This window comes from Alligator mississippiensis, chromosome 15, assembly GCF_030867095.1.
Source record: "Alligator mississippiensis isolate rAllMis1 chromosome 15, rAllMis1, whole genome shotgun sequence".
Taxonomy (NCBI): domain Eukaryota; kingdom Metazoa; phylum Chordata; order Crocodylia; family Alligatoridae; genus Alligator; species Alligator mississippiensis.
The window spans coordinates 18,281,615-18,299,163 of NC_081838.1; the positions used below are offsets into that span (position 1 = coordinate 18,281,615).

Here is a 17,549-nt window from a genome sequence, read left to right on the forward strand (position 1 = left end):
GGTGCCCCAAACTTTTTGGGGTGTTTACCATTGGCACCTCTCCGTGTTTGGCACGCTGGGCCCTGTGGGCCCGAGATGAGAGCGGGAAGAAGCCCCCGCTTCCCACGCCTGCCAAACACGAGCAGGCGGGAAGCAATCGCTTCCTTTGTTTATGCTTCATCTCTTCCAGCCACTTTCTCGGCTGCGGTTCTCCTGGGTGTGAAAACCTTCACGCTCGCTCTTCTGGCAGCCAGGAAGTCTTGCAGTGACCTGTGCTGAGGCGCAGCTTGCAGACAGCTGACAATTTGCAGGCCTCCCTCCAGCTTCCCCTTGCTGCTGACCCTCAGCCTGGCCTGTCCCCCCCCACTCCTTCCCTTCCCACCCTCGGTAATGAGTCAGAAACAAAGAAGAAAACCCTCGTGGACTGTGATTCGCCCTTTATTCTCGACTCTGAGACGTCATACTCGCTTGGCTATAGATGGAGCTCTGGAGCCCAGGCCAGCCCTTCAGTGCAAGCCCATGAAAGCGCAGAGGGATGGTGGTGGGGGGGATGCTGTGTGTATGGATAAGTATGTGGGGATGTGTTACAGAAGCAGGCTGGTCTTTAATGTAACTGGAGAGCTTCTGTAATCTGCAAAGGGCGAAGAGAGAGCGCGAGAGAGGAGGTACCCAGTGTATCTCCCATACACTTCCCCCCCAGAGCAGGCACATCAAATCCAGCTTCATTGCCATCAGGAGCCCCTCTCTGGTCCCCCTCCCCAAACCCCTCCCCCCCTCCAGGCTGCTTACATTAAGGAATGATGAAAAAAAATAATTCTGCAAAAAGGGTGAGTTGAAACGGCTTCTTCCTTGGGCCGGGTGGGGAGTGGATGAGGGGGGTGCCGGGGCTTTTTTTTTTTTGCTGGGGGATCATTTCTTTCATTCCAATTGTTCCTTTTGAGTCTTTCCTCCACCTTTTGAAAGAAGAAAACGGATCAACCCCCTCCCATCTTTCTTTCTGTCCAGCTGCACCGTGTCCCCTCCTTTGACTTGAATTTTGCCAAGAAACCCAGTCCCGTTTTGTAGAGCAGGGGATGTAGAGTCATGCGGTTTTCATTTTTGACTGCAAGGAAGCAATGAAATACACACAAAAGACATTGTGTTTCTCTCTCCGGCTTCTCTCTGCAGAATCTTTCTGTGTGCATGCGTGTGCGTGCGTGTGTGTGTGTGTGTGTGTGTGTGTGTGTGTGCCGTGCCTATAGATCACTCTGGGGACTTTATAGAGAGGGATCACCTCTAAAAAAAATAAATAAATAAAAATCCAGGCTTTATATTTTTGCCTTTAATTCTTTGTCAAAGGCTCAAAAAATGCATTTTGCACTGCAGTAAAAAATCAATTAGTGAGAATTGCCTTCCCCCCAACAGCAAACGCATGCTGTCTCAGCTGAATGCAACAGAGCAGCCTTTCTTATATAATGCCCAGATTGAGACACCCCTTGTGAATGTGTCTCATTCCTTTGGTATTATTATTATTGTTATTCCTTCATGTCTTCACAGGGCAATTTTGGCAAAGTAGAATTGGCAAAGTACCTAAGTCTCCGCTTCAGGGGTGGGGGAGAGTTGGGGACAGAACGGTCAAAGCATAGGGGCATAAAACCTCTAATAACGCATTTGTCTCTTCCCACCCCCTCCCCTTTTTTTTTTTTGCTAGGGGCCACAGGATGGAAACCAGCAGCCCTTGCAGCCAGAGAAAGTCGGCTGGGTGCGGAAATTTTGCGGGAAAGGCATTTTTAGAGAAATCTGGAAAAACCGTTATGTGGTTTTAAAGGGAGATCAGCTCTATATCTCAGAAAAAGAGGTAGGAATGGTTTTGTTTGCTCCCCCCCCTCCCCCCCGCCTCGTCCCCCCTCCCATCTTCTTTTGCATTTCTAAAGCAAGTTGAGCAACCCAAGTGTTTTTCCAATATCCTTTACAAATGCAGGAGCCTCCATTAGTGGGTATCTGAACTGTCTGGTTATGTGCAAACTGGCAGGTTCCTATAAGGGGCCTCTCTTTCGTATCTGGCTCAGCATTGTCAGTTCAGGCCTGGGTTTGTGTGTCAGTTTGAACAGCGAGAACTGTTTTCAGGAGTCTCCTGGAGAGGAGGAGACCTTTTCCCAGCACTGATCAATGGATGGATTTGCCCAGCGAGGGTTAAAATCTTCCTCCTTTCCCACGCAGCGCCAGTGTGCATCTTGGTGTCTGTCCTCGCTGATGGAGTTCGACAGTGGCCTTGTTTTCAGCCTGCTCCCACATCATCCTCTGAATGGAAACCACCGGCGGGGCCAGGATACATTGATTTGCAAGTGGAGGGATTTCTTCCAAGCCCTGATCCTTCTTTCCTGAGGGGCAGGGGGTCCAAACCAGACAGGAGAAGGGGCATCAGGAATATTTAATCCCTGGTTTGATGCCACCTCTCCCCATCTCCACCCCAAGCAGGCTGGGGTTACATGCAGTGCTTGCATTAAGCATGGGCACCAGTAAAGTCCTAAGGCTTGGGTTTTAAACCAGCTTGGTCTTGGTATCAGTTTGAGCAGCAGGTCCAGAATGACCTGGGGGCTGTTTGAAGTGAGAAGCAGAGGGGTTGAGAAGAGAGTCAGAGGCCTGGATGTAGGTAAAAAATGGGCTGCCGAGCTTGATCCAGCAGTGTGGTTTGCACCTAGAGCCCTTGCTCTGGGGAGCACAGGGCCCTGGAGGTGTGAGTTGAGGGCTGCTCTGTAGGGGAGGGTCACAAGGCTGGGGTGGGGTGTCTGTACTCATGGAAATGTGGCCCAGGTGAAAGACAGGAGGAACAATGCGATGCGGCTTGCGGAGGATAATTTGATGAAGAGACTAATGGAATTACCTGCTGTGACCGAGCGGATGGCTCTGAGCCCATCAGGCTAGGAGTGAGCTGGAGGGGCCTGGTGAGGCCTCCCCTTTGATCACACTCCCTCCAGGGTCATTGGAGAAGAGCCCTGTTGGCTGGTCTGCTGTTGGAAGCTAAAGGGGCCTCCTAGGAGATCAGTCTATTTGGTGATAAATAGGGAGACAGATCAGATACTGCAGAAAGGTTTGGAGACAACACAAGAGATCCTGGCCCCGCAGGAGGTGGCAACCTGGCGTGTGTGAGGCTGGACAGTGGGTAGATACTTGCATGAGATGGGTAGAAAACATTATTCACTGCCCACACGGGACTTGGGCAGGTGGCTTGCTCTCCCATCTGAGGGCTTAATCCAGCAACCACATGCTTTGCTGGCACTTAAGCCCCACTAACATGGGGAGAAACTTAAGCATGTGCTGAAGAACTTCCCTGGACCAGGAAGCTAAGCCTAGATCAGAGAGGAGATGTTTGCTACATCCTGGCTCACAGACTGTCCCAGCCCTACAGCACAGGTAGGCAGCAGCGAGGAGTAGGTGGTACTGCTAAGCCACGGTAACGGTGCAGCTGTGGGGGAATGGGGGCTGTGATGCTGATGAAACCCCCAGGCAGGTGTTCAGCAGTGCTGGCGGGGCACTCTGAGCAGATGTCAGAAAGCAGTAACTTCCCTGGTGCTGCTAAATGCCGTCACTGTTTGCAGCTGATTTTGGGGCGGCATCTGTCTGTGCGTTCTGGGCAGGGGCTGGGCAAAGCATCATGCCACGGCGAGGTGGCAGGGAGGAAGCTGCTGGATTGTGCAGGGTCAGGGTTAGCTGGGGATGAATAAGGCTCCTTCCCCAAGTGACCTACACCTACCCAGGGTTACATCGCCTTGCTGAGTCTGCAGGCAGCAGTAAGGCCTGTGCCCAGCCTGAGCATCTGGGCTCTTTGCTAGACAGCTCAAGGGCTTGAGGACACGGGCCCTGTATCTGTGCTTTGAGGAGTACCAACAGTGTGAAGACATGGGAAATAAGCTGAAGCCCCCCCTGCCCCAGCCCTCCAGCCACCTGCTCTGCATGAGGCCTCAAGATCTAGCCATGGCAATACCCATCTCTGAATAAGCTGCATGTACCTGTTTGGGTGACCAGGTGTGGGTCTCCTGGCAGGGATAAATAGCTCGTGTGTGTGTCTACTTGAGTAAGGGGGCACTACCTGGAGGAAAAAAGGAGTGCATTGGAGCATGTGGCTGGACACTGTGCAGTCTTCATGTTCCCTTAGACCAAAGGATGAGTGTGTGCGAGTTTAAAGGGATAACAACTGTCTGGGTGAACCCCTCCCCAAACGGGTGTGCTTGCATGGGGAAGAAGGGGATGTTCCTCTGTGAATCACTACATAGAAAGAACATGTGTGTGGTGGCGCTGTGCACTGCCTCGTGACACTGGCTTGCATGTGAATGAACAACCCGTGTGTTCTGGGGGGGAGTGCACCTGCTCAGTACAGCACTGGGGTGGCCTCATCTGGAGCATTGGGCCCATTTTTGGGCCCCACACTTCAAGAAAGCTGTGGACAGATTGGAGAGAGTTCGGTGCAGAGTGACAAAAATGATTAGGGGCCTTGGAGATGAGACTGATGAGGAAAGAGCTAGGTTGATTGAGTGGAGAAGAGAAGGGATGGGATCATAGTCTTCAAATACCTAAATGGTGATTTATAAAGAGGATGGAGATGGGCTTTTCTCTGTGGCCGCAGGGGACAGAACTGGGAACAGTGGCCTCAAGCTGCAGCAGAGGAAATTGAGGATGGAAATGAGGAGGAACTTTCTGGCTCTGAGGGTGGTCAAGCATTGAATCAGGCTGCTTAGAAAAGCTGTGGAGTCTCCATCCCTGGAGACACTGAAGAGCAGGTTGGATAGACATGTGGCTGGGATGGTTCAATCGGGGCTGATCTTGCCTTGAACAGGGGGCTGGACTAGATGTGACCTTATGAGGTCCCTTCCAGCCCCACTTTCCTCTGATCCTCTGATCTGTGACATACGTTTGCTTGGTGTGGGCATATGTGTAGCGTGAGCATGGATGTCTACACAACATATATCTGTGCTGCATGTTTCATGTGTGATGGGAGGCACATGTGAATGCAGGGCATCAAGGTGGTGAGTGCATGCATGCAGGAGGTGTGTGTGTAGGTAGTACATACGTGCCACACACACGTAGGTGGTGCTGGTATGTTGGAAAAGTGGTAAATCCTTCCCCCTTGATCTCTGCATGGCTGGGTCTTTATTTCCCTCAGCCTCTTTTCTCCAGTGCTCTGCCCATCAGCAGGCCCAGACCCAGTGCTTCTTTCCCATTCTCCCCAAGCAGTTGGCATCCACTCTGCTTTCCACTCTCTGCAAGTTGCCCGTCCTGGAAACAGATGCTGGCCTCTCCTGCCGATGGGTGAATCAATCTGGATTTGCCAAGCAGAGTGGGATGCAGCCTCTCATGCTCCAGTAGAAAAAACAGAGGGGTATCTGTATGGTGCTGGGCAGTGGTGATAGGGACTCTCTGCTGGCCAGGCCGAGGGTCTGCCCCTACTCTGAAATCATTGTTGCTACCAGCATCATGTAGGGCAGGGGCAGCCAAACTGCAGCACGCATGCCACAGGTGGCACGACTGCCTCTGTGTGGCATGAAGCAGACTGGGGAAGAAGCAGAAAGCAAAGCAGCAGTTTGGGGAAATGAAGGGATCGGAGTGGCCCTCGGGGAGGGTGTGGAGCTAGTTTATGGTACTTGCCAAAAAGGCTGGCCACTGCTGAGGTAGGGGAAGATGTGACTGAAGAGGGAAGTAAGTTGCTTGCGGGACCCTAAAGGAGAAGTGAGCAGGAAGGTCCTGTGGAGACAGGGGTGGGGTCAAAACCAGATCTTCCAAACTGTCCAGTGCCCGGCATTGACGTGCCGCCAGACTCTCTGGGAACCTGGCTTCTGATGCAACTTGTTAGGTCTGGCCATGAAACACGGCTGCCTGAGAAGCACCCAGCCTTGGTGCAGGTCGTCTCCACATCGTCCTTCTGACTCTGCAAGACGCTTCCACCTGCTCCACCGTAGCCGTTTGCTCTTTCATGCATGCACCAGAACTGGAGACATTGTATATCCAATTGCAGCAACTGCACATGCACATCATTAGCCCCCACTGCCGAGAAGTGCCCAGGACTATGCCAAACCTTCCTTGTTTTGGATTTGGTCGGCAGCCAGAAAGTTCCCAGAGAGGCAGGATGGTCTGGTGCGAACTGACTTCTGGCGAGCAGAAGGGCACCGGTTTCCTTTCCATTTTGCATTCCTTCCCTCTGGCTTTGCCCAGCTCCCTCCCTCCCTCTGCAAATTTCTGGTAATTGTTCTCTCGTTTCTAGCACCGCTTTGTTATCGGGCTCCACTTGGGAATAGCGGTCCGCCTAGCGTGCACACAGCTGGGCTTCTGCCACTTCCTGTCAGGAAGCCCAGAGCCGGCCAGAGAACATGCAGGGGCCCTGCGAGGAAGAGATGTTAATGAGGAAACGCTTTGCTGGACTTCCTTAAGCCTCCGCTTGTTTGCTACCAAACGTGTCGACTCAATTAGCACAAGAGCACTTGAAAAGTGGCCTGTTCGTGCGGCTGGGTTTGTTGCAGCTCGCTGATTTGTGGGGTGGGGAGTTGCATGTTCTGAGTGGTTTGTGCATAGGTGGCTTGTGTGCATGTGCTGCGAGGCTCATGCGTGTGTTTTTGGAGGTGCGTGTGTACAGGGTGATGCTTCTAGCACATTGCAGACTCGAGCTTGTGGTCACCCACGTGTGTATTTGTGTAGGGCAATGCTGTTGGTGCAGTGAGGGCTTTCATGTTTGTGTTTGCAGCTGTAGCCAGGAGTGGTGTTGGTGCATATTACATGTGTGTTGGTGTAGGGAGGCTCGTTGTGCCTCAGTTTCCCTTTCTCTTCTATCTGGTGTTAAAGCAAAAGCTCCAAGGGCTGTGGCTAGGGACAGGCCAGGAAGGTATTTAGATACCTCCGGACACAGGTAGGAGCCTTGTGGGCATTTGACTCCCTCTGCAGTCGCTGGATGCTCAGCGGTTGGATTGTGGCTGGAAATCGCTGTTCCTGTGAGAGACGGCAGCATTGCCCTCTCCTTCCCTGGACTCAGCAGATGCTCTATTCATGGAGGACTCCCTCCCCAAGTGATTACTTCAGGGAGCCAGGCTGGAGTAAAGTCCCATTCTCCTGAAGACAACAGCAGAGCAAGCTTCCTGGGCTGCTGGGCTACCGCACCTCAGAGCCAGCCGGAGCCCCGTCTCCATGGTCCTGTCAGCCCTCGGTCCCCTGCCGTTGGTGGGGACATTTTTGTGACCCACCCACTGGGCTCTGAGACCTTCCAGCTCATTACACACAACAGGAAGGCTCTTCAGTGCCCTTCCCAGCTGGCCCTTTGCCTTCCTGGTCCCAGCCCACCCTGCCCACCGGGTCCCTGGCACATCTTCAGCACTTGCTGCAGGAAGCCCTACCGTGGCCAGGTGGATCTAAGAGACTAAATCTTTCCCCACACACTCTCTGCGGCTGCTTCTGCTGACACTGGGCTTTGCAAAAGCCCTGCTGCGCCAAGCTTGCTCTTGGAGACAACCTTTGCTGACAAGGAGCGTGCAACCTAGAGGACTATCCGGGGCAGGGTGGGAGCAGGCGAAGAGCGGCCAAGGCAGGGCATAAGAAGGTAGAGTCACGCAGACACGTGCATAGGGATTGCTCTTTCAGCAAAGCACTGTGGCCCATCCAGCCCCAAATCCCCTTTCCCACAGTGCCAGCTGCCTTGGAGAAAGGGAAAGCAGCAGGAGAGAGAAAGGAGAGGACTACTGTGTGCCTCTACCCTGGGGCAGGAGGAGGAGAGAGGCAATAGCCTGTGGTGCAAACAGTCTGTGGTAAACTGAGGCTGGAGATTGGAAGGAGAATCCTAATGACGGGAGAAGGGAGGGCCTGGGATGCCTCCCTCTTCCTCCCCAGCAACCCCTTTCAGGGGCAGGGAAATGATCCAGAGTGCTCTGCGTGCACAAGACATGGGGACAGGATTCAATAAGCCAGGGTCTTTCTGGGTTACGATTCCAGCCTGGCGTGTGATGCATGGTGGATTTTGGACCTCTAGATGCCATCAGGAAGCCTTGAAGACCCCAGTCCAGGGGGAGAGAGTGTTTAGTCTTCATGCTCATGTGGCGGCTCTACCTGGAAGGATTCCTGCGATGTGCTGGGTTGTTGCCAGCCATGACGCTCTTGGGACTCAGCAAACTCGCTTCACCCAAACCGTCAAGCAAGCAAAGATTTTCCATAACAAATCTGGGCAAAAGCAGGAGATGGTGACTGAATGGTGAATGACTGCTTGTCATGCTCCTGGGTCCCAGGCTGCCAGGCTCAGTGTTAAATATACCCGACCTGACGAACAGGACCGTGACACCCAAAAGCTTGCCTATCCCAACCATACAGTTGGTCCAATGAAAGATGTCGCCCACAAGAATTTGGGCCACAGCTTTTCAATACAGACAGATGGCTAAGGGAGGTTTATGGGTACCCACTATTAGGTTAGTGAAGAGAAAACAGATTCAAATAGCACCAATGACCAGTCCTTGTGGGGTTACCTGCTGCTTCGTTTGTTCCTAATGCACCGAGGCCAGGATTGTTGGAGTCTCAAGTAGTTTCCTGTTCTGATGCCAGGAATCCAAGGGGAGAGGCCAGTGTTTCACAGCAAGGGGTATTCAGGGTCTCAAGTCCTGGAAATCACTGGCCATTTTGGGAATCATCTGAGCCTGTAACTAAGAAAACATGCCCAAGGCTCTTGAGTGCTTGGGATTGACAGCTCAGAAGCCACAACAGCCTTGAGCCCTGGGCGGCTGCCTTAGATCAGCCCAGCATAAGTGAAGGTCAATACTATTATCTGGCTCTTGACTGCTCTTTTACCAACCAGCCGCTGGAGAGGACAGAGGGATCGCGCTGTCTTCCCCCAGTCCCCTCGCACCTTGGCATCTGCCTCCTTCCTGCATCCCTCAGCACCTAGGGATGCTCTACCAGGATATCTGGAAAGGAGTCAAGGTAAATCCTCAGCCCCCTCCCAATCCACGAAAGCACATCAGCTGCGTGCAGTATGGCCCTGTTCACCTGAACTTGGCAGGGCTGGGAAGTGGAAGCTCTCAGGATCCAGGGACCAGGCCAAAGTGGGGCCAGGGGCTGTTGCCTTCAAGACCTCCAGGGGTAGGTTGTCATGTCAGCGCTGTGCCCAGGAAAGGAGCTGAAACTCAGGGAATGGGGATGGCCCGACTCAGTAGCTATCTTACATGGAGCACAACCAGAAGGCATAGCCAAGCCTACGATACTCAATAGCATATAGACACCCAAGTCCCAGTGAAGGATCCTAAATCCCTTGCAGATGTTCCCCTCTCATTCATCTGTATTCACAGCTGGACTTGAGCAGTTCTTGGCTTCATACCTCAATTTAATGCTGCTGCAGCCTGTTACAGCCAACATCTCTGTACTCCCCAGTACTGGCTGCTGTTGTATATCATCATGCATTATAGCTCAAGAGTGGCCTTCTCAGTGTCTGGATTGGAGTGGTTTGAAGGGTGCTCAGAGGCCACTTGAGCCGTTGTAACAACCAGGGCGCGCTTGTTTGGGATCTGTGACTGCTCTGAGGGGCTCTGGTGTGGGCCTAGTGATGCATCGTGGTTCTGCTGAACCTAGTGAGAAACAACCCCTCTTTGAGAGGAGATGGGTAAAGTGAGCTTTGCATCCCATGACAAGTGGTAAACTCCACCGTGATGGCATGAGGTGTGTATGTGTGCAAAGAACCAATGACAGGTCTATGGCCTAAATGGGCAAACATCTGGAATGATGAGTTCTGTGTTGGCTGTAGTGTCACAGCTGGGGAGGGGAGGGAGATGCAGACACATGGCCCAATGCAGATCAGACTTTCCAGTCACAAATAAATGGGGCCGGAGCCCGCTGGAATTCCCGGAGGGTTGGAAGACATGGGAAATAAGCTGAAGCCCCCCCATGCCCAGATGGAAGTACTGGTGGGGACATATGCGTGTGCTCATGCCTCAGTACCTACCTCTGTGTGCATTTGTCTGGGTAGATAGAAAGTGATGCTGTTTCTAGGAGACTCTTTGCTTTGTTTCTGGAATAGACTCACATGACAGACGTCCTACATCCGCTGACACATCTCCCATTGACTGGAACTGGCATTTCTGAAGAGACCCAAGGGAGTTAGGTGCCTGTCAGTTGAAGTCAGGCAGCCGGGACTTTCACAGGAGCCTGTAATGGCACAGACTGAAGTCAGAGCATGCCAGGATTTGGCCCTTGCTGTCTGCTCATGGTCAGATCCTCTTCCCAGCATCCTGCCCCAGTTATAGATGCAGGTGGTAGTGAACTCCAGGACAGGGGAGACCCCAAAATGCAGAGGTGCTGCAAGGCAGGGGCTCTGGAGATGGCAACAGATTGTCACAACAGGCTCTTGGTTTCAGTGGAATCAAGCCCTCGCAGGGCATCGTTTGAATCTAGCTGGTGTATGTTGTAGCAGGGGCTGCGCCAGCCCAGCCCTGATATAATAATAGCCTGTGTTTCAGACTGTTCACCCCCTGCTCTGCAGTGTTGGGCTTCAACGAATTTTGCCTACTAATCCCTTCAGGGCAGATGAGACTAGGGTGCAGAGGCTGCAGGGTTTGGCAATTGGGTCATGAATCTGGGCCTGGCTTGGCCCTCCCAAACTGGCTGTCAGCACATACTGTAACAGCTCCCATGGGTTAAAAATAGCCAGTGCTAATCATTCTCCTCCAAATGTTGGTCATGCCGCCTCCCGGAAGGCACCGGGTGTGAATGCAATTGCTTCTGCTAATCCAGAGACAGGTGCCACCTCCTCCGGCATCGCCAGCTGCCCACAGGGCCAGGGCTTCACTCCCTCCTGTTGGCACAGATCTGGAAGAACACTCCCCAGGATGGCAAAAGCCGGCATTTTGCTTTGGCAGATTGAGCAGAGGGTTTGGTGCTGCCCGCAGCCAACTGGAGATCGCATCATGTTTTGCAAAACAGGGCTATCTATCTATCTATTGATCGATCTATCTTTTCCCTTCTCCCAGCTGCTGCTGCTACCTGGTGCAGTGCACCACTGTTTCTGGGGAGCCTTTGCCTTGGGGAGGGCAGGGGTTGAGAGGAGCAAGGCAGAGATGCCACTTTTTACCTTGGTGTCTCTTTGCAAATAGACCCTGCATTTCTATCTATAGAACTTGCACCCATGCTTACCCACCCAGCCCAAGTGGGCTCCTGGGGAAAGAGCCTGCATCTACCCCCAGAGCCTGCACCTATGCACATGTCTGATTTGAAGCCAGAAGAACTGAGCCTGCCAAGGAATTGTTTGGTGAGCTCATTTTGGAGGCCTATCAATATACAGTAGCATCTGCTGAAGGAACTTACATGGCTCCTATTGGCAGAGCATACGCTTTTATGATCTCCAATAGCTTTAACCACAGGGCTGTTACCCTCAGAGGAACTTTCCCAGGGTCACAGGGTCAGTCTGTAATAGAGCAGGGACTTGAATCATGGTGTTTTGATTTTCAAGCTAGTCTCCAGCCATCCCAGTCCTCTTGTCCCACACCCCAAATTGCCCTTCTGGAAAGCTCCCCCCCAAAAAACTCTAATAGTCAGCTGTAGACGATACACAGGACTCGGGCATCAGGGTACACTCCAGCACCAACAGCTGAATGCCTTTCTCACTGTACAGCCCATAGGAATAATTACAGCTGCACCTGCTATAAATGCAGTGGATCTGGTTCCCCTCCAGCCCATCCCAAGCGGGAGACTCGTGTCTGCCCTGGCATGCTACTAACATGCACGATTTGCATTGACTTCGCAGGTGAAAGATGAGAAGAATGGCCAAGAAGTGTTTGACCTGAGCGATTACGAGAAATGTGAAGAGCTCAGGAAGTCGAAAAGCAGAAGCAAGAAGAACCACAGCAAGTTCACGCTTGCACACTCCAAGCAGCCTGGGAACACGGTAATCCCCTCTCAGGGGCACTCAGTTGCTCTTGCGCCTTGACAAGTTGTTGCCTTTACATGTGGCAGCGACAGCACACAGCTACGGCCTCCACTGACCACGGCCTGCACATGCTGGACACAGCAGTTTGTGGGGCAGGTTCTACCACCTGCGTGATGAGACGCATGATCCGCTGTGATCCCCTCTGGCCTTGAGATCTGTGAAGCTCTGTCCATCGCAGGCAACAGCTATTGAGTGATAAGGCATAGGAGAATACACAGATCAGGAGGATTTTTGCCATTGACTTGCATGGTGTTGAAATCAGGCCTCGAGAGAACTAATTAAACAGGCCAGTAATTTAGCCCCTGGTCCACTAAAAAGGCAGCATATTTTTTGGAGTGATATCAACACAGATCAGAACCTCTGCCAGAAAACAGTGCTACTGGCATCATTAAAGCTATTTCAGAACAACAGCACGTGGGTATGGTCCTTCACTGATGCTGATCACTCAGGACTCATTGGCTTCTGGAGGGGGCAGAATGTGGTCCTGAGTCTCTCAACACCGCAACAAATTTTAGCTGTGATTCCCATTATTTTCTCCCAATCTGGAAAAAAAGATTGTCATTTTTCACCAAACAAAATTACTTAAAAAAAAAAAATTAGCATTGAGGCAATCAAAAGACTGGGTTTGATCAATTAGAAAGGTGTTGTTTAGACGATGACCCTTTTATTTTAAAATATTTTTTCCCTAGACATGAATTGTTTGGAACCATTCCACATTTTCTAAACAGCTTTTTAAATTTTTTTTCTCCGGCTGAAATGTTATTGACAGACATTGGTGCAACTTTATTTAAAAAAGAAAAAAAAGCAATTTCAGTAAAAAAACCTTTTCTGATGGCAAAATTGCTTTGATGATGATTTTCTGACCAGCTTTTCTATAGTGGTCACACATGCACATTTCTCCAGACTTTGCCTTCCCTTGTTCTCTTCATTGAGTGCTTGTCTCTTGCTAAAAGAGAGAGATAATCCAGTGCTTATTGCCCACTGTAACCCCCAGGCAAAACCTGGGGGTTACAGTGGACAATAAGCTCAATATAATCTAGCAGTGTGCCCTTGTTACCAAGAAGGCTAACGGCATCCTGGGCTGCATTGGTAGGAGCACTGCCAGCAGATTGAAGGCAGTGATTATTCCCCTCCATTCAGCACTGATGAGGCCACACCTGGAGTCCTGTGTCCAGTTTTGGGCCCCCACTGCAGAAAGGCTGTGGACAAGTTGGAGAAAGTCCAGCGGAGGGCATTAAAAATGGTTTGGGGGCTGGAGGACATGACTTGTGGAGAAAGACTGCAGGAACTGGGCGTATTTAGCCTGGAGAAGAGATGACTGAGAGGGGATTTAGTAACAGCCTTCAACTCCCTGCAGGGTGGCTCCAAAGAGGATGGAGCTGGACTATTCTCATTGGGTGCAGATGACAGACAAGGAGCAATGGGCTCAAGTTGCAGCAAGGGAGGTTTAAACTGCATATTAGGAAAAACTTTCTCACTAGGAGGGTGGTGAAGCACTGGAACAGGTCACCCAGAGAGGCGCTGGACTCTCCATCCTGGGAGGTGTTTAAGACCTAGCTCGACAAGGCCTTGGCTGGGATGATGTAGTTGGGGCTGGTCCTGCTTTGAGCAGGGGTTGGACTAGAGGTGACCTCCTGAGGTCCCTCCCAACCTTCATTTTCTCTGATTCTACGACAGAGTTCTCCCAAGCGGAAAGAGGTGTTTTACCAGAACCCAGACTTTGGACGGGAATGTGCTGATTTTGATGAATTTCCTTCTGGAAACAAAAATATCAAACTGCTGCCTTTTGCTTGTGTCAAAACCTTCCATTTCAGCGTTTCTGGCTTGGGGCCTCCCAATGTTTTCTTCCGGCACCACCTTTTAGTTTGGAAATACATTTTTATTTTATACTACAACACTGAAAGAAGGCTGAATTACAAACAATCATATCAGTTGGTCCAAACTCATTTTTTATCTTCTCAGGAAATTCTGAAATTTCCATTTGATGTTCCAGTTGGGTTGAAATTTGTAATATCGGGATTTTTGATGCCCAGCCAGCTCTGCTTGAAACGAAGGCTGAGTACCCATGAGCAGAGCTCCTGTGGCCCAGCTGCGAGCTGGATTTATATTCCTCACTTCAGCATATTCTGCCCTCAATGGCTTTTCCTTCTCACTGTGGTGTCTTGCTGTATATTGGGGGACATTTTCCTGAGCACCTCAGAAGTAGCGGAAGGTGAAGGCTATGGCCTCCAACCTTGTTGGAAGTGGTGGAAGGTACAGAAACTTTCGAAATGGCAGATGGGGAGAAAAGCAACTGCGTCCTTACATGGTCTCTAAATGTTCGACCAAAACCAGGACTGTCCCGCTACAGGCTCTGGGCACGATCCTCCACTTGATAGACCTCAAGGTCAGATATTCTCAGACCAGAATTACAGGTTCCAAAGTGCTCAGTATCCATTGATTGCCGTGGAAAATCCAGGTACTTGGTTAGGTGAATAGAAGCTGGGCTTTCTGGACAATCTGTACACATATCACAACTGCAGAGATGCCCAGACCCCAGAGATGGCCAGAGAGGAGCTGCCTGCTGGTGTGAATGATGTGCTGTATGTAGCTGTGCACTGATGGTGGGCCTGGTCAGCGGGTGGGTGGACTGCAAATGCACTGGGGCTTGTCTTTGGGCAAGGCCAGGGCAACAGGGTTTGTGTGAGAGCAGTCCGGAGCCCTGACATGCATTCCCCTATCTCTTAGGCACCAAGCCTGATCTTCCTTGCAGTCAGCCCAGAGGAGAAGGAGTCCTGGATCAACGCCCTCAACTCTGCAATCACCCGAGCCAAAAACCGCATCTTGGATGAGGTGAGCAGGGCCCGTGGGCTGGGGCCTGTCTCTGTTGTCTCAGCCTTGATCGGAAGTGATCTTCAGCCCATCCTCCTTCCCCTCTTATTCCACCCCACGGGGGACTGCCCATGTGCTGTTTGCTGTCATGGGAGAATCCTGCTGTCATGGCCATGGGAGCAGAGCAAAACCCTGTGACAAACAGGTAGATTCCTGTGCCCCTCTGGCTCTGGGCCCCACCTGCCATTGCATCTCCAACAGGAGTCAATGCAGCTCGCGCAGCCTTGGAAGGTTTGTCTGAGTTACCACCAGTGGTATTTCTCTTCCCTGCAATCTCTATTCGAGCCCAAAGCAAGGACTTTTCGGAAGTCCCTGCCCCTTGGCATTGGGTGAGCTCACAAGTTTTCCTTCTGTGAGTATTTCACAAAACAAAGCCGTTTTCACAGCATTTGCTGGACTGGTCACCACTGCAGGGAACACCACTTGTCCACCCACCCTGTGACTTTGCAGTTTGCAGTGCAAGTGTCCTGCGGGCTGGGTGTTCCTCCATGAACAGATCAGTCCATTGTTCCAAATATTGGCTCCCTTGGAGTTTTATCGATGGCTCCAGGCAGGCAGACCACAGGCAGGCAGGGAAACCCAGCTGAATAAACAATATGCCCTGAATTATCCACCCAGCTCCAAGTGTGGGGGTATGGAGGCCATGTGGGCTGTATCTCTGGGCCATCAGTCAGCCTTTGTCATGTTCCTTGCAGGTCACTGTCGAGGAGGACAGCTACCTCGCCCACCCGACTCGCGACAGAGTGAAGATTCAGCACTCGCGACGCCCCCCAACCCGGGGACACTTGATGGCTGTGGTACGTAGGCTGAGTCCCAGGAACGCGGTGCATGAACTACCTCTCCTGTCAGCTGCCATCGTCAGTGATTAATTCTGTGCATAGATGGAGGATGAGACCATGTCTGACCTCGGGGCTGACGCCCCACTCGGGCGGGAATGTTGTCTGAGGAGCACAGGGCCCCGCTTGTCACCATCGGGCAGCTCTTTCCTGGCTTGGATAATACAAAATGGAGCTCCTCCAAGCTCCTGCACCCTGCAGCTGGGGAGCTGAGGGCCAGGCTAGGGACTTTGTCCTTGGAGTCTGTGTCTGAGCTGGGAGCTGAACTCAGATGTCTTGAATCTCCGCCCCTGGATCCCCCTTCCTCCTCATTTCCTGGTCCTTGACCCAGGTGATGGAGGTGTTAGATATGGCCAGGGGATTGAAGATTTCTCTTTGCCCTGGCAATGAAATACTAGCCTTGCCGCCCTCGGGTCTGTGAAACCGCGGCCCCCTCCATTCTCCCTGTGTCCTGCAGGCATCTACCTCAACGTCTGATGGCATGCTCACTCTGGACCTCATCCAGGAGGAGGACACCTCTCCTGAGGACCATGGGACCTGCGCCGAGAGCTTCCGCGTGGACCTGGACAAGTCCGTGGCCCACCTGGCAGCCGGGCGGCGCCGGTCCGACTCAGAGAATGTCAAGCCCTCAGAGAAGGGCCGGTCGGGGAGCCTCCCACGGCGGGAGGTGATCTCTTGGGACAAAGCGGGGCAGCGTGACGCCATTGACAAGGGGCCCGTGTACACGCCGCAGGTCCCCAAGAAGCTCTCTCACTCGGAAAAGAACAAATGTGCCTCCTTGGAGGAGATCCTGTCCCGCCGGGATTCCTCCGCGCACCGGGCGGTGCTGAGGAGGGGGATCGAGGCACAGTTTGCCTCGGCAGAGCCGGAGCAGCTGGCCCGGATACAGGAACTGGTTGCACTGAAACTGGAAAAAACTCAGGAACTGCTGACAGAGGTGAAGGGCTACGGGGAAGGGAAACGGAAGACAAGGGATCTCGCCACCAGCACCACCCCCTCTGGCACCTCCTCATCGTCCTCCTCCAGGTCGGACTCAGAGAAGATCCTGCAGGAGACGGAGAGGTTGCTGGGCGAGGCCTCCTCAGCCTGGAGCCAAGCCAAGAAGGTGCTGCAGGAGATCAAGGAGCTGAGGGACCTGTACAAACAGCTCGACCTGCCACTCTCGGACTCTAAGCCCAAGCAGGGCTCACAGTCTCAGTACAGGAAGAGCATGATGTGAAGGCAAGCAGCGGGGGGTCCGGGGGGCATGGGAGGGGGGCAGAGAGGGGGATTTTTTTTATTATTTCCAGTGTTCGAAGCAGTACAAGGTGCCTGTTCTCACCCAGCTTGGCCCCATCCCAACCCTCGTGTTCCCCTCTCCGTGCCCCGTCCCCAGACAAGACGACCATGTGTTCCAATAAACCACTTGGATTCCTCCTTTTTTTTAAAGCCTCCTTTCCCGCTCCAAGTCCCATTCCTGCTGTGCTGGTTCCATGCCCCTTGGAGGGCGGAAAGCCCCCGAGAGACCCCAGCGTGCTTGTACATCCGTGGGACAGCCGCTCTCGCTTCGTATAAAAGCCCCGGCTTTGCTGTTGTCAACCCGTGGCTGCGGCCTGTGCTTTGGCTCTCCAACTAAGAGCGTCGGCGGCTTGGGCTTCTCTTTCCCAGCCAGCACTTGACAGCCCTGTTTCAAAGATGCTTCAAGATGCATCCAAGCTTAGTGGGGAGTCAATTGTCCGACCTAGGAGATCCCTACTTGAAGGTCGCCACAGGAGCCTCCTGGGTCTCCATCACTGGATTGCAATTCACTGGGATTTTCACTAGCTCAGGTCCTGCACTGATCCAACTCCCCCAAAACTCGCTGGCAGGCAGCAGCTGTTAGCGTGGTACATATGCAGCCCTCCACCCGGAGGGGACCGGTATGCAATCTGTGGTACCCCTAGCTGTGTCTGTCTGTCCACTCATGC

At 52.5% G+C, this 17,549-nt stretch overlaps 1 protein-coding gene across 2 annotated transcripts; it reads left to right on the forward strand.

Annotated features, from left to right (window-relative positions):
- Positions 1 to 232: 232 nt before the first annotated feature.
- PLEKHO1 (pleckstrin homology domain containing O1) lies at positions 233 to 17,019 on the forward strand. 2 transcript variants are annotated; one of them, XM_006263139.4, is made up of 6 exons: positions 233 to 806; positions 1,670 to 1,816; positions 11,714 to 11,854; positions 14,624 to 14,728; positions 15,463 to 15,564; positions 16,061 to 17,019. In XM_006263139.4, exons 1-6 carry the CDS (start codon positions 777 to 779, stop codon positions 16,820 to 16,822), a joined length of 1,287 nt encoding a protein of 428 aa, XP_006263201.1. In that variant the 5' UTR covers positions 233 to 776; the 3' UTR covers positions 16,823 to 17,019. The 2 variants fall into 2 exon arrangements, with proteins under 2 accessions (XP_006263201.1, XP_059574274.1); XM_059718291.1 differs by lacking the exons at positions 233 to 806; positions 1,670 to 1,816 and adding an exon at positions 1,875 to 8,901.
- The last annotated feature ends 530 nt before the right edge of the window (positions 17,020 to 17,549 follow it).